A 15603-nucleotide genomic window follows, 5' to 3' on the forward strand; every position below is an offset into this window, starting at 1 on the left:
CAGCGATACTACGTGTAACTCGGTCCTCTTTCAAGTGCTTGCCGTCCTTTTCCCTCAGCAACCCTCCCCACCCCCCAAGGGGCGGCAATCTGAGGGATAGCCCCGGCGCCACAAGCTCTAGCTACGCCTCTGAACCTGCATGCTGTTAATTCTTCCCACAAACATGCTGCAGCATCAGCTTTTCAGCTGTAAAGTAACTGCCTTGAGTGGGAAGAGCGAGCCCAAGGCCAAGCCACAGGAGTATACCAAAGTATTTCTTTGCCTGTGCTCGCAGGTACATTTATGTGCGATAGAGGGCGCCAGAGACTGTCCTGGGACAATGTCTGCTGCAGAAGCAGATGGAATTCTTTTCTAATTCACTTCCACTTTCCCACGTTACCATTTCAGTGAGGATCAAGGGCCAGGAAACAGGCTCTTCCTAAAGCCATGCTGTTTGAAAAAGAACAATGCGAAAGGAAGATGTTAACACTCTTGTGAGTTTCAGTTCAGAATGCCACAAACAGGAACACCATCCACTTTATAGCTTCCAAAACTGCAGCTGCTTCAACATTTGATCCAATAATACATAAGAGAGAAAAGCAAGACAATTTATTCGAATACTTTATTGCACCCAAAACATATTGTAAATGAACTAATTCAAACATATCAGGTACCAAGTATGTGTTTTATGAATAAGCGTTTTTCCATAGTCCTAGTGGAAATGTATTTGAATTTTGAAACAGTGAAACAGGCCTTTTTCATTCCATTCTTAACAAATGACAGTGTCGCTCCTCGTAAATTTACTAACGGAAAAACGAATTTAAAAACAGAATTTGGATCTTTAAATAGCTGCATGTCTGTACTAGAAATAAGTAATATTTCACCAATAGAGCTAGGGGGATTATTGTGTTATTACCAACTACCCACGGGCGCTTTCATGAGAATGTCCCGTTTATGACTTTATACTTCTGAGCAAACAAATTATCTAAGAAACGATTATCTCAGAAAACATATGTTCTTTCCTTAATACCATCCTGAGACTAGATTTTATATATATATATATGACAACATTCTGAAGCGCATTTGTCGACATTTTTGTTTGTATTTCGTTACATTTTTGCCAAATAAATCAATTGAGGAAATATTGACTTGCCAAAGGTGAATGTTATTCTCCAGAATTTGTGCCACCTTGTTGTTGCAGTGGAGTTGTAATGGTGGTTATCCATCCATCCATCCATCCATCCATCCATCCATCCATCCATCCATCCATCCATCCATCCATCCATCCATCCATCCATCCCTCCATCCATCCATCCATCCATCCATCCATCCATCCATCCATCCATCCAGAATGGGGATAGGATGTAGCCTTACGGCTAGAGCGGCCGAACTCGAAGCTGGGGAACCAGGTTCAAGTCTCAGCAAAGACGCTCGACATCCTGTGATTCTGGGCAAATCACTTAATCTCCCCGTGCCTAACAAAAATGAATGTGTCCATCTGTAACGTAACTGGTGCTCATGTAAAGTGCTCTGAAACCCAATGTCTCGGGTCTAGTTTGTACTATATAAAACTGTAAAAAAACACAACAATAATATATACTCATATCTATCTAGATAGATATGTGTATATATTATATTATTTTCCCTGAAAAAAAGCCTAAAATGGCGTTATAGTTAGATAAATATGTCAGTGACAACACTAAAGTTTTGAACAAAAAAACCCACAGAAATTCACCAGTTGTTATTAGCAGAGCTAACTATAGCTTCTGCCCAACATTCACTGCTTATGACCTCACATATTCCATGACATATTCCATGACATGTTCTCAGACATCATTTATGACATCACTGATGACATAAACATCCATACCACTGGATTCAAGCTATCCTGAGGAATGTGAGTTGATACTCTGAAACCAGTCTAAGGATGCTTGCTTACGGTCCAGGGAGGACCTGGCCTGGCAGTTCAGACTGGACTGCCCCCATGGGGAGCAGGGTCAAGACTTATTTGCATATGACTGGGTCCAAACTGGAAAGGCATGGTGAGCAAAAAAGCATTGGATTTAGTCCCAGAACTCTGAAGGGGGGTGAAGGATTGACATTGTTCAGGATTCCATCAATCAATTGTTCTTTTTGCATTTGTTATCCCAAGTGGGCAGGGTATGTCCAGACGTGGGTACCGTGCTCACTATGCCACTGGAGTCAAGCTAGCCTGGCTGATGAGGGGTTATACCCCTAAACTGGTCTTAGGGTGCTTGTTTCCAGTCCAGGGAGCACCAGGCTTGGCAGTTTGGGCTGGACTGTTCCCATGGGGATCAGGGTTAAGACTGATTTGCATATGGCTAGGTACAAACTGAAATGGCATAGTGAGCAAAAAATCAATAGATTTAGTCCCCGATATCTAACTGGGGATAAGTGTTTGACATTGTTCTGCATTCCATCCATCAATTGTTCATAGTGCATTTTTCATTCAGAGTGGGACGGGTATGCCCAGAAGTGGGTTCCGTGCTCGCCATGCCACTGGATTCAAGCTATCCTGGCTGATGAGAGGTGATACCCCAAAACCGGTCCCCGGATGCTTGTTTCTGGTCCTCAAGTGGCTGGGTCCAAACTGGAATGGCGTAGTGAACAAAAAAACTATGCATTTAGGCCAAGATTTCTGACTGGGGGTGAGTGTTTGTCATTGTTCAGCATTCCGTCCATCAATTATTCTTTTTAAATTTGTCCCCCTGAGTGGGATGTGTATGCCCAGACGTGGGTCCCGAGCTTGTCATTCCACTGGATTCAAGCAATCCCGGCAGATGAGGGGTGATTCCCCAAAACCGGTCCTAGAATACTTGTTTGCTGTCCATGGAGGACCTGGCTTGGTAGTTCGGGCTGGACTGTTTTCAAGGGGAGAAGGGTCCAGGCTGATTTGCATTTGGCTGCACGAAAAAACCATGGGTTAAGCCCAGATTTCTGACTAGGGATGAGTGTTCGCCAGTCACGTAGCAAATAGTGGGTGGGGGAGGGGGGTCCGGCCCGGGGGGGCACGAGTTCTGGGGGTGGCGGCCTCCTCTCCACACTCTTACCTTACATTCAGCCGTGATGGGCAGCAAACGCAAGGCATAAGGCCTAGCTACGCCACTGGTGTTTCACATTGTGCAGCATTCCATGCGTCAGTTGTTCTTTTTGCACCTGTAAACTATTTCTGACTGCAGATGTATGATGGAATACAATGCGTTCCCCCAATGCAAAATTGTGCAGCATTCCATCCATCAGTTCTTTTTGCATTTGTAAACTATTTCTGACTGCAGATGTGTGATGGAATACAATGCGTTCCCCCAATGCAAAAAAACTCTCTACTTGGCAACGGCACCTTGACTCTACAAAAAAAGGCTAAAACGACAGAGAAAGAGCTACCACGTGTGCCTTACGTCTGGTTAACATGTGGAAATCCAGCTTCACCCCAGACTGGGATCTAACACAGCTGCCTTATTGTGTTAACCTGGGAATACAATATGGCAGAGCTGCATACGTTTATTGCTGTACTAGCATAACAGTAGGTGTCATATACTTCTCATGGACTGCAGCCACACCTCTCGCAGAGGCTGCTAGATTTGTAGACACACCTACAGTGAATCTTTACACTAGAGAACAGCCGTTGTGATTGTGCCACATGTCGGTCCTCAATATACTACCTCACATGTTGGGCAGCTGAGAAGGCTGTATCAAGAATCAAAGATGTAACCTACATATCAATCCATGCGGCAGCAGTAAGCATCCAGTCCAGATGGTCCTTAATGAAGCAACCAATTCAGATCAACAAAAAAAAAATACTGGCCCAGCAAGGTCCATGTACAGCAAACAGACCTGTAGCCAAGACTCCATGCAGGGACTTGGAGTTTACTGCTGCAGGACCTGTAACAATGAGAACCCTACTGCAGCGGGCGGTGCAGGGGCAGGAGGACAGTTGGCAGCTGAAATGCAATAGAAGCGCAGTGCCACCTTCCTCTTTAATGTTACTGGAAAAGGGGAAAGAAGAAATCAGACAGCTCGTCCACCATCCCATGACTTGATCCTATGAGCATCGGGGTGCATATTACTCAAGGGGCTGCAAGCACTCGGAGTTGGGGCTGCCTCTTGGAGTTTTCCACGGCAAAGCCTGTTGCATGAAAGCTGAGCCAGAGAAGATGTATGTTTGGATGTGTAAATCTAATATCCTGTGATCTGCCCCCAACAAGCACTAGGGTGCACAGTGACCCTATGAGATTGGAGCACATGGATCATGGACTGATTGCAGTGATGGGAGCATGAAAAATAGTATAGCAGGCGGCACCCTCAGAAGCAGCTCCATCATACAGTGATCTGCCTAGAAGCACTGCATGTTTGAGATGAAAATGCGGAGGTGATATTGTGGTGAAGATGATGTAGGAAAAGAAGTGGTAACTGAGTGGAGATTTGAAGGGATGCAGTCTCACCATTTAAAGATAACAGTTTGAAAATGGTGCAGAGGGAAGTTTCCAAGATGGTGGTTGTTCCGCATTATCCTCTAAGCAGGAGCTTAAACCACATAATGTAGGAGAAGAGGGAGAGTAAATAAATGACTGCAATCTTGTAATACATGTGTAGGACAAATATTGTAGAGAAGGTGTTGCTCAATAGCAAGGGGTCATGAAAAATGACCCAACAAGTGAATTCTCAGGAAAAATGTTAGAAAGTCCAGTACGTCCACTACCAGGATCCAAAAAGGCATCGCAGTGCAGGTTATCCCAATGCAAGAACAATGACAGAGTTGGATACGGAATAGAGTATAAGGTGCTGTAAAAGGCAGAGAAATCAGTCCAGTCGATGGGCGTAGCAAACATGCAGGGAGGAAGCTATCACTAGTAGCTCAACCTTTCATGTGTGATTGAGTGTGATAGACATCTACCACTCCCGAGTTGGGTTGAGCTGAACTGATTCCTCCATTTCAAGGTTCACGATTCTAACGCAAGATACAAAATGGTCAACATTTAATTTGACAGCGAGCGCACTATTCTGAATTCCTAATTTTTTAAGTCCATTACCGCAACAGCACTTTTTATATGATGTAATGTGAATGCATCCACTTTTTCCTATGGATCAGATCTAAAACCAGAGTAGTTTACCGCTGCTGCACTGGCCACACCTGGCAGCAGATGGTTGCTTCTTGACTTGCTGGATGTGGTCTACTCCTTGCTGCTGAGCTCATTTTGTGTATCAGTCTGTCCTCAATCCAAGTGAAACACACACTAATAGTAATAACATAATCATATGCATTTGTCCCGGTATATTTCAGGGTCAAAGGAACTTAACACTGATCCATTGCAAATAAATATAACAATGTGAAAATAAATCTCTTTAATTACTTAACTTGGCTTCATTCGACCCAACTTTATTCCAAACCTGCACTGACATAATGTGTTGCAAAGTCAGAGTTGCTCAGTTCTTACGGTGGAAATGTAAGCATTACGGCTAGAGAAGGTTCGTGGGACCATAGCAAAGAGTAGGTACGTTACTTACTGCGGCACTCTTTCCCATCCTCTCCCAGTGTGTATCCTTCATCACATGAGCAGATGTATGAATTCTCATTATTAACACAAATATGTTCACAGCCATGGTCAATGGACTTGCATACGTCAATCCCTACAACAATAAAACATTTGTTAGTGAGACATGATGATTATAAGATCTGTTTTCCCATGAAGGCAGAGGTCTTCAAAACTAGGGGTTGGCCCCCTGTGGGGGCTGATAGAGCGTGATGGTGCTCTCAAATTGTAGGGGTGCATCATAATCATGGATAGTCTGCACCCGCATAAATTCTTGTGTTGTACTAATGTGTGATCATTAGTACGTGGTGTAATAATGATGTGATGTTAAAGGATAGAAATGTATTTGTGCCATGCAAAGGGGAATGAAATGACCAGTATGCTGCAATTGCTTGACGAAAACTTTCTGTGTAACGAAATGCATTTTAGTTTAAATGTGCACCAAGATAAAGATTGCACGAAGAAATAATGTGGAGTGCTTAACGTGTATTAATTGCAGATGCTGTAGTGCAAAGCATTATTAACCCGAGTATATAATTTGATGTGTAAAGGCCTAAATGAAATTTTCACATTGGGATATAAAAGGCCTATTCGTTTATTCTTACATTGGCCAAACTGTGTAGGCCCGAAAATGTATTCCTCTGGTGTGCTCTCGCATTCAGAAGTAGTTAGGGAATTTCATATGTATGCAAGGATGTTCTGTTCTCATGTTTCAGATGCAGGTGGAAGAAGCTGTCTTTGTTGGTTAGAACTTATGCCTTTTGTTTTAGGAGTTAGACATGGAGGAGATGTGCAACAATGTAAGGAATGGAGCGATAATTGGGAGCCAGTGTTCTTTTTCACTGAGGAGGCCTGGGAACCAAGGTCAACGGAATCCACACGGAGAAGACAGTGGAAAACTACCTAGGAGAGGTGTCCGTTAGCGAGGTGATCTGTGGGCGTGTTCTACATTTTTGCATTTTGTATTAGGGAAAGCGCCCCGAGGGAGGAGAGGCAGAAAGAGTGAGAAGAGAGAGAGAGAGGTTCAGAGAGGTAGAGGGAGACAGGATGAGTTAGGGGTTAGCGGAATGATTGGAGAAAAGCATCTTAGAGTGAGTTTTTAGCCTTAGTCATTTGGAGTCCATTGTGAAGGTGCTTCTTAGGAAGACTTCACAAGCTGACACTTTTTACTGAGTTTACCTGAGAAATGCTATGTAGGGATGTCACCTTAGAGATAGTGTAGGGACAGTTTAATGTGTTTTCCTCTTTTAGAGACAGATGAAGTCTGACTTAAATGTTGGAGCAGTCCTTGCTTGTGTTTTATTTTTAGAATTGTTTATCCTCTTCATGATTCACCAGAGTAGGTTAATCCGTAGGTTTGGTCTTGTATTAGTTCCTATGTATTTCTACAACCTTGTTTTGAGGTGTTTGTATATTCAGTTGTTTTTGGCTTTGTAATAAACCCCTAAACTGGAGTTGGAGTCTGTGGTCTTTGAGTCCTGATTAGATTGGAAAGTAAATTGTGATGTGTCATTTCTCCCCTTTACACTTCTCAGCAGGTAAAAAGTGACATCGACCTGAGGTTCCATATTAAAATTACTGTAGTGGAACCCAGGCTTATCAGTTGGTAGCAGAGGATGGTTACCTCTGTAGTAAGGGGAGAAGTTAGGGAAAGGTTAGGAAAACCCCATAGAGCCCAAGAGATGGTTGTCCAGAAGATCGAGGGCGGAGACCGATGGTGTTTGGCGGAGACCGACGGATAGTGACGGTGCGGCAGAAGCAGCAGTTCGTGGAGGAGTGAGTATGAATAGGGATGTTGCGGTGACGATTTGATTGTGTGATGTCTTGTGGAGTTGGAAGGAGAGGTGAGTCATTGTGGTTTCGGACTGTGAGCGCGCGCGGTCCATGTGATTTTTGATGTCAGGCTCGATGAGTGGTCTAAGATCCTGGGATAAATACATTGTGGTGACACCCAGAGCCTTAATTGTCGACCATGGATTGTGGGAGTCGTGAGACATCATCGACAAACCCACCTGAGAAAGGGAACGAGAGAGTGAGTGTCTGAGTGACCATTGCTGGTCGTGGGTTACTATGTGTGTAAAATTGAGTGATTGGATCCTATCAACTGTTTATGTGACCGTCCGGTCATTCGTGGGCAGATGGTTGAGGGCAGGTGTCCGGTCGTTTTGCGAACAGACAATCGTCAGATTGAGGTGGACAATTACGAGTGACTGTCCGGTCGTATGGTGGACAGATAGTCGATCAAGTGATTGTCCGATCGTTTCGTGGACAGACAGTTACTTGTTGTATGAGTGAGACGTGCGAGAGTATCCGAAGATGAATTGTGAAGGAGGGGAACTGCTGCGTGAGGAGGAAGAGTAACGTCGAAGTGTGCCGCGCTGTGATAGGTCGGTTAGTGTAAAGCCGCGCTGGTATTGGTGGATTGACATCAGGAAGTAAAACGAAAACACTGTGGGTAAAACAGTTGATTACATCATGAAATGTTTTAAGGAGTTACGAGATCTTTGTAGGGGAGATAGAGGAGTAGTAACCCGAGTGGGGGAAGAAGCACCACCTGAGGAAACCCCAGCTCATTATATGGCTACGAATGTAGGGCTCCATACTATACTTTGGCTTCAGAATTGACAAAAGATGACTGAAAAGGAGGGAGATTTGGCTTTCCCACGCTATGGCTCATTCAGATTGGATGTCTTGTATCATTTGAAGTCAGTAATGGCTGCATTGCGCCCTTTGCCTAGACCAACTCAGTTTGAAGCATTGGATGCATGGAAAAGAGCAGAGCATGCAAGGAAGAGAGATCGAAGTCAGGAAAGGGTGGTATGCACGGTGGGATGCAGTGGTGAAAAGATGGAGGGTAGACACTATTGAGGGAGATAGACTATTTCCCTTACTAGTAAAAGTAGGAGATGCCCAAAAGAAAAGAGAAGAGGAAGATGATAGCGCCACAGATGACAGTCTTTTGGAGAGGTTGTTGGCAGAACGTCCACCTCCATATAATCCAGATTCGGAAGGAGGAACGGGAGCTTCTACAGGAGAAAAAGGGGAGCTGCAGATGAATCCCACTGTGGGAGTAAGAGGAAGAATTTCAGCAGGGACAGAGAGAATGGGGACACAACCACCGAGGGGAATGGAGGCAAATGTGGTCAACACAGTTACCAGACTGCCAGAATCTCTTACAGTACCGGTCACTATTGGTCCCATAGTGGCAGTATACGATCCAGATCAGACTGGCAATGGAAGTTTAGTACGGTCAGTGATGGGAGAGGGTACTGGTTCCGGAGGGAACGGGACAGCGAATGGAAGTGGTCACACTTCGAGGCCCATAGAATGGAGTATGCCGTTGCCAGCCACAGCAGATTCCTCTAGGGGACAGGTAGAACAGAGAGCACCAAGGACAGGGTCCTTGGCTGATTCGCGGTCTGACATGAGGATGTGGGAACCCCCAGTGAGAGGCCCTAGGGGCAGGATGATGGGAAGGAACAGTCAGGGAATTTCAGGGAGTCAATCTGTCTCATGGAACTTAATGGAAAGAAATCAGCGGGAAAATCAGGGTAGTGAGAGTGGAGAGTCAAGTAGTGTGTCGAGTCGAGGCACAATTAAAGCTGATCTGAGGGCTAAGGTGATGGATGTGGTGAGTTTAAAGGCAGAAGTGGAGGGGATAATTAGTGGAATTTTGCAAGTAGAAAGGATCAAACTCTATGAGCCGGATGAATTGTTGTTTGTGGCAAAGGATGTAACTCGCAAGGCAAGGAAAGCACATCAGAAAATGACAGAGTTGGCACAGAGGTATGATGTGGATTTGTCTAAAACAAAAATGTTACAGGGAAATAATAGGTTAAATTACAGTGCTCAAGAACTAGAAGAGAAAAGAGTCATAGGTTTGAAAATGCACATTCGAGAATTGATCATTGGATTACGTGCGTGGAGCATGCTTGATAAGTGGGAGGAAAGGTGGTCAAAGAAGAAGAGTGCCAGGAAGAATATAGGGGAATCACCACCTCCAGGTGGAGGAACAATGAGAGTAGAGGCCTTTCCGTTGCAAGAGGTACCCAGTGGAGAGTATGTGCATGTGCTTTGGAGTAGAGGTGACTTACCAGCGTTTACAAATGATTTTCCTCGGCTGGGGAAAAAACCTGTTGAGTGGTACAAGCAAGTTGATTGGTTTGTCAAAATTTGAAAAGTACTGTGGATTGATTTGAATATGTTGTTTGATATTGTGGTACCAAGTGATTTGTGGTCAGCTTGTAAAATTGCTGTTGATTGGCCGTCTTCAGAACCTGAGCGAGATTCGGTTACACATGGTCCTTCACCTGCGGTTATGAAAAAGTATGAACAAGTAATCACATGGTTGCAATCTAAGATTTCACCACAAGATATTTATTGGGTTAAGAAAGACAGAACTACTCAGGAGCCAAAGGAGAGTGTACATGCATATTATGAGAGGCTCTTACAAGCCTTCAAGCAGTACAGTGGGTTGGATACCCTTGACCCGAAGGATATGGGACAGTTCGTCTTTAAATTTGTGTTGGGATTGAGACCAGAAGTTAGTTTCATGATCCAGCAACACTTGATCTGCTGGCAGAATAAATCCGTGGATGACATTTTACGGTATGCCAGATACTGTAGTGATGAAGTGGACTCGAAGCACAGAAAGCTTATGGATAAGCTGATGCTGGTCCAAATGCAGAATGCAGAAAAGGAAGATCAGGCACAGACGAATGGAGGAACGCTAGGAAGAAGGCATGGAAATAATCAAGGAGGGACCCAGAATGCACCGGGTTAGGGAAAAGGGAAACCCATAGATCCTAAGACAGAAGTAGATATTGTTACCTTAAAGAAGACCACTGCATGTCATAACAGTCATAAGATCGGGTATTGCAAGTGTAGATCAAATCCAGCTAATCAGATCCAGCAGGAGGAAGTGGTGCAGATGTCTGAGGTCGTCAATACAGTGACGAGACCCAGATCTGTGCAAGGGGGGACAATAGGTCCTCAGGTACAAGTTCCCCAGTCACTGAGAATTCCACAGGGAACCCGAACTTACCAGCAGATGCGTTTTATTGAGACTTTTGATGAATTTGGTTCAGACCCATTGCAATGACGGTGTCTGAGGAGGGAGGAGGACTGTACCCTTGCAGCGGTCTTGGAGGTAGACCAGAGAGGACCGCATGTAGAGGTGGATATTGATGGTCACCCAACTACCTTCCTGGTTGACATGGGTGCTTCCCGCTCCACTGTGAGATCTGCAGTGGTTCCCAATTTACCCCTCTTGGGACAATCGATTCAAGTTTTAGGAGTGGCGAACAAGAAAATGACTAATCCCTTGACCGAACGCATACCTGTAAGAATAGGGACTTTCCATGATCAACATCAATTTGTGGTATGTGACTCAAGTACGGTTTGTCTGTTGGATCGTGATCTCTTGTGTAAATTGAACTGCACCATCTATTGCACGCCCATAGAAGTAGAGCTGCAGACTAGTGATGATGATGCTACCTTTAAGGTGGTAAACCAGAATTTGTGCATTGAGGAATTTCCTATGTTGACAGTTGAGGAACTCCCACTCGACCTGAGGGACTCTGTCTCTTTGGACGTATGGGATTTCACAGGGAGAGAGATAGGGAGTTGAGCCAGTTAAGATGCAAATCAAACCTAATGCTGAGTTCCCAAGAACACCTCAGTATAATCTATCACTAGAGACGATTGCAGGAATCAAACCTGTGATTGAGTCTATGATCGAACAGGGAATTCTGAAAGAGATAATGGGGAGTCCATGTAACTCACCAATTATGGGATTGCAGAAACTAAGTGGGAAGTATAAGATCGTGCAAGACCTGCGCAAGGTCAATATGATTGTAGTCCCATGTTGTCCGGTGGTCCCGAATCCATCGGGGGATCTTTCAGATCCCATGTGAAGCTGAATGGTTCACTGTGATTGACCTGTGTCAGGCATTCTTTTTTCAAAACCTCTGCATGAGGAAAGCCAGTTTTTGTTTGCATTCTGGCTGGAAGATCGTGTGTTAACATGGTGTCGTATCCCACAAAGGTATACAGAGAGCCCATTTTAATCAGCTCTTGAAAAAGAACCTCGAGAGTCTTGTACTGCCACAGAATTCAGTTCTCGTACAGTACATTGCCGATCTTCTGATTGCGTCCGAGACTGAGGATGCTTGCAGGATTGATACTGTTGCCTTATTGAACCACCTAGCAGAAAATGGACACAAGGTGTCCCCAAACAAGTTACAGTACTGTTTGCCTGAGGTTCAGTACTTGGGTCACCGAATAAAAAAAGGCAAAAGGAAGGTGTCACCAGATCTAATTGAGACAATTATGAAAATGATGGTGCCCACCACACAGAAGGAAGTTCGTATGTTCTTGGGATTGGTTGGGTACTGTTGTCAGTATCTCCCGAACTTTTCTTTAAAGGCGAAGCCTTTACCAAGGCTGACGCACAAGGATGTAAGTGATCCAGTACCGTGGGATCATGATTGCCTAGTAGACTTCTTGGATTTGAGAGAGGATCAATGTCGGGCTCCAGCTTTGGGGATCCCAGATTACAACAAGACTTTTTCACTGTTCTGCTATGAGTGAGAAGGTTGTGATTTGTCAGTCCTAACTCAGAGTCATGGAGGAGTCCATAGACCAGTTGCCTACTTCTCAGCTACTTTAGATCCAGTAGCTTCAGCGTTGCCCGGATGTCTCAAATCCATTGCTGCAACAGGTGTCAGCATTGAAAGATGTGAAAGTATTGTTATGGGTCATCCACTTACAGTTTATGTACCACATTCGGTTGAGCTCCTGATGACGAGAACCAAGACACAACATATGGCAAATAACAGACTCACACGTTGTGAGCAGGTTATACTTGCCTCAGAAAATGTGACTTTGAAATGATGTACTATTTTGAATCCTGCTACCTTAATGCCTGTGTCAAATACTGCTGATGAAGAATGTGAGGACCATGACTGTCTCGATGTGACTGAACTTTGCACCAAACCGAGGCTTGACATTGTAGATGAACCTCTACCTGAGTCCGATGAAATCTTTTTCATAGACGGTTCATGCTTAAGAGACAATGCAGGTCATTTGAGGGCAGCATTTACTGTGTGTACCATTGCTGGAGTTGTGGAAGCTGTTTGTTTACAGGGAGCACAGGTAGCAGAAATCATTGCTCTGATTCATGCTTATTTGGCTGCTGATCAGATCAAAATCACTATTTACACCGATAGTCAGTATGGGTTCGGTGTGGTTCATAATTTCGGACAGCTGTGGTCACAGAGAGGGTTTCTGACACCATCAGGATCTCCTATTAGGAATGGGGAATATGTAAGACAATTGTTGAAAGCCTTACAACGTCCACAAGAAATTGCTGTGGTAAAATTTACAGCCCATGGGAGGGGAAATTACTTTCTTTCTCTTGGGAATAAGTATGCAGACGAAGTTGCACGTTTTTGTGCTGAACAAGTGTGAATTTTCACTGGAGATTATACAGGAGAGAGCCAAGAAAGAACCAAGCTCAGCATGATGTTAGCCATGGCAGACACCTGGGATGAGCTTAAGCGTCTTCAGGGAGAGGCTACAGAAGAGGAAAAAGCTGTGTGGATCAGAGCAGGATGTGACATAGGAGATGAAGGGATTTGGATTTCAAGTGATGGTTGAGCAGTGTTGCCAGATGATTTATTAAGTTCTATGGCAAGGCAGATCCATGGAGCAGTGCATCTTGGAAGGGATGCTATGGTGCGAGTGTTCAGACAGACGTGGTATAATCCACTGTTCCGAGTGTTTGCTGAAGCAGTGTGTCATAGGTGTGTCATGTGTCAGCAGATGAATGCTAGAAAGAAGACTGTGGTTGCCTTGAGTCATATTGGGAGGTCTGGAGGGCCTTTCAACAGAATACAGCTCGATTTTATTGAAATGCCTAGGTGCAATGGCTTGAGGTATGTTCTGGTTGTGGTGTGTGTTTTCTCACGATGGGTGGAAGCTTATCCGATGAGAAGGTGTGATAGCCATATGGTAGTAACGTTGTTGCGTGTTGCTTAGGAAGTTAATCCCGAGGTTCAGTTTTCCAAACTCATTTAAGTCAGATAGAGGAACACATTTCCACAATGAAATCATGAAGTTACTTTGTGCTGCTTTGAACGTTGACCAGAGGCTGCATTGTAGCTATCGACCAGAGGCTTCTGGGATCGTGGAACAGATTAATGGGACTTTGAAAATGAGGATGACAAAAGTGTGTTTGTTTACGTCTTTGAAATGGCCAGATGCATTGCCCCTGGTGTTGATGACTATTCGCAGTACACCTGATAGGAGGACAGGTCTTTCACCCCACGAAATCCTGGTGGGGAGGGCTTGAGGTTACCAGCAGTGCCATCGACAGCCTTGATAAACATCACAGATGATCCGATCCTTGACTATTGCAGGGGACTGGCTGATGTGGTCCGTTCTGTGTCTCACCAGGTGGAAGCTGCAACTGCCCCGACCTCGAGAGACCTCTGCCATGACCTGTGTCCGGGTGATTGGGTGCTTGTCCGTAAGCGCGTGAGGAAAAGCTGCCTTGATGCCCTTTGGCAAGGTCCTTACCAGGTGTTTTTTGGTGAAGAATATGGGGGTGAAGTACGGAGGCTTACTGAACTGGATACATGCCTCCCACACTCGCAGAGTTCCAGAACCCCTGGAAGAAACAGCCCCTCTTGTCGAAGAAAATCCAGCTGTGGCAGAAAGGCCACTTGAGAGGGCAAGCCAAGCTGTGGGGGTTGCTGACGAAGCTGGTCCACCAGAACAAGCTGAGGAGGGTTACGCTATACAAGACCCAGGTTTTGACTCTGAGGAAGAAGGTAACGTTGCGGATGGTATAGAGTCAGACTCAGCTGAAGCAACTGGTGTGCAAGTTGGTTGGGGGCAGAGGAGGAAAGCTGATGCCATAGAAGAATCGTGGCCTGGGAGACAAGGAAGACAGAATCTGAGACTAGCTCCTGAGAGAGATCTTGCTCCTGTGTCAGAGACTTCAGAATCCGAATTGAGTTAAGCAGATGGTCCAAGGAGATCGAGGCGAGTAAGAGTACCCTGTCAAAAATACGCTGCCTCGAAGTGGACCTATCTGGTAACAGATGCCAGGAGTACCCGGGAACCGGAAGACTGAGGTCTTCGCGAGTCATCAGCAGAACGCCCAAGCTGAAGATTGAGGTAGAATTGATAGTTCCTGGATGGGAAATAGAGGGAGTGCTGACAATAACCGTTTCAAGACCACCAGTCCTGAGCAAGGTCCGGATTCTGATCGTTCGGAAATTGTCTTTTCTGACTTTTGCTTATCATCCACCAGCTCAAGAGATCGCAGCTGTTCATCATGAAATACTGCAGTGAGTGCTAATATAAATTGGATCTGAGCTTGTAAGAGACTGTGAATGAACTGTGAACTGTAAATAAATGTCTCAAAGAAGATAACCAGGTCCGAGTGGAAGAAGAATACATTTAGGGTCTTTCCTGTAGGAGAAGAACGTGGACTAGGGAAGTCTTTTTGGGCTGTGTAAATAAATCGAGAGGAACTAAACTTTGAACGAATTCCCAAGATTTCAATGAACTTTGTTTGAACTGTTTGAGCAGCAACCTGAGGAGGAAAAAGATACTTTTGTGTATCCTCTTGTTGAGCTGCCCCGACCAGGAAAGATGGAGTCTGGGAGTTCGACCCGTAGGTCTAAATGGGTGATAGTAACAATAGTAGTAGTTATTGTTGTATCTATAATTCTTTCACACGATGCAGAAGTTGGGGAAGTGGGGGACAAGGGACATCCACACCTACTACTTCTAGCACAAAAGAGGGCATCGTAGGAGCTGAAAAGGCTATGCTAAATCAGACTAGTCGAATGTTGCATGTAGATTTGTCTAGAGGAGATTATACGTTTAATGCATATGCAAAGCTGCTATATGAGTATGTGAGTACGATGGATGTGAGAGATTGTTATGTGTGTATGCAGTGGCCTGCGTCTGTGGAGGAAGGTATTCAATATCACCATCTTCCTTTGATGTATGGTATTTACTTGTAGTTTATTGCTTAGTATGTTTTATGACAAAGGATCAC

The 15603-nt window shown here is 44.8% G+C and overlaps 1 protein-coding gene across 2 annotated transcripts in view; it reads right to left on the reverse strand.

Annotated features, from left to right (window-relative positions):
* The window catches only part of MATN2 (matrilin 2), a 476504-nt gene that overhangs the window by 76588 nt on the left and 384313 nt on the right, over positions 1-15603 (reverse strand). For both annotated transcript variants that reach the window (XM_085605205.1, XM_085605204.1), the window contains one exon: positions 5503-5625. In XM_085605205.1, coding sequence (XP_085461331.1) covers positions 5503-5625 — 123 coding nt within the window. The remainder of the gene's footprint in view (positions 1-5502; positions 5626-15603) is intronic.

The sequence above is a fragment of the Triturus cristatus genome, chromosome 5_1, assembly GCF_964204655.1.
Source record: "Triturus cristatus chromosome 5_1, aTriCri1.1, whole genome shotgun sequence".
Lineage (NCBI taxonomy): Eukaryota > Metazoa > Chordata > Amphibia > Caudata > Salamandridae > Triturus > Triturus cristatus.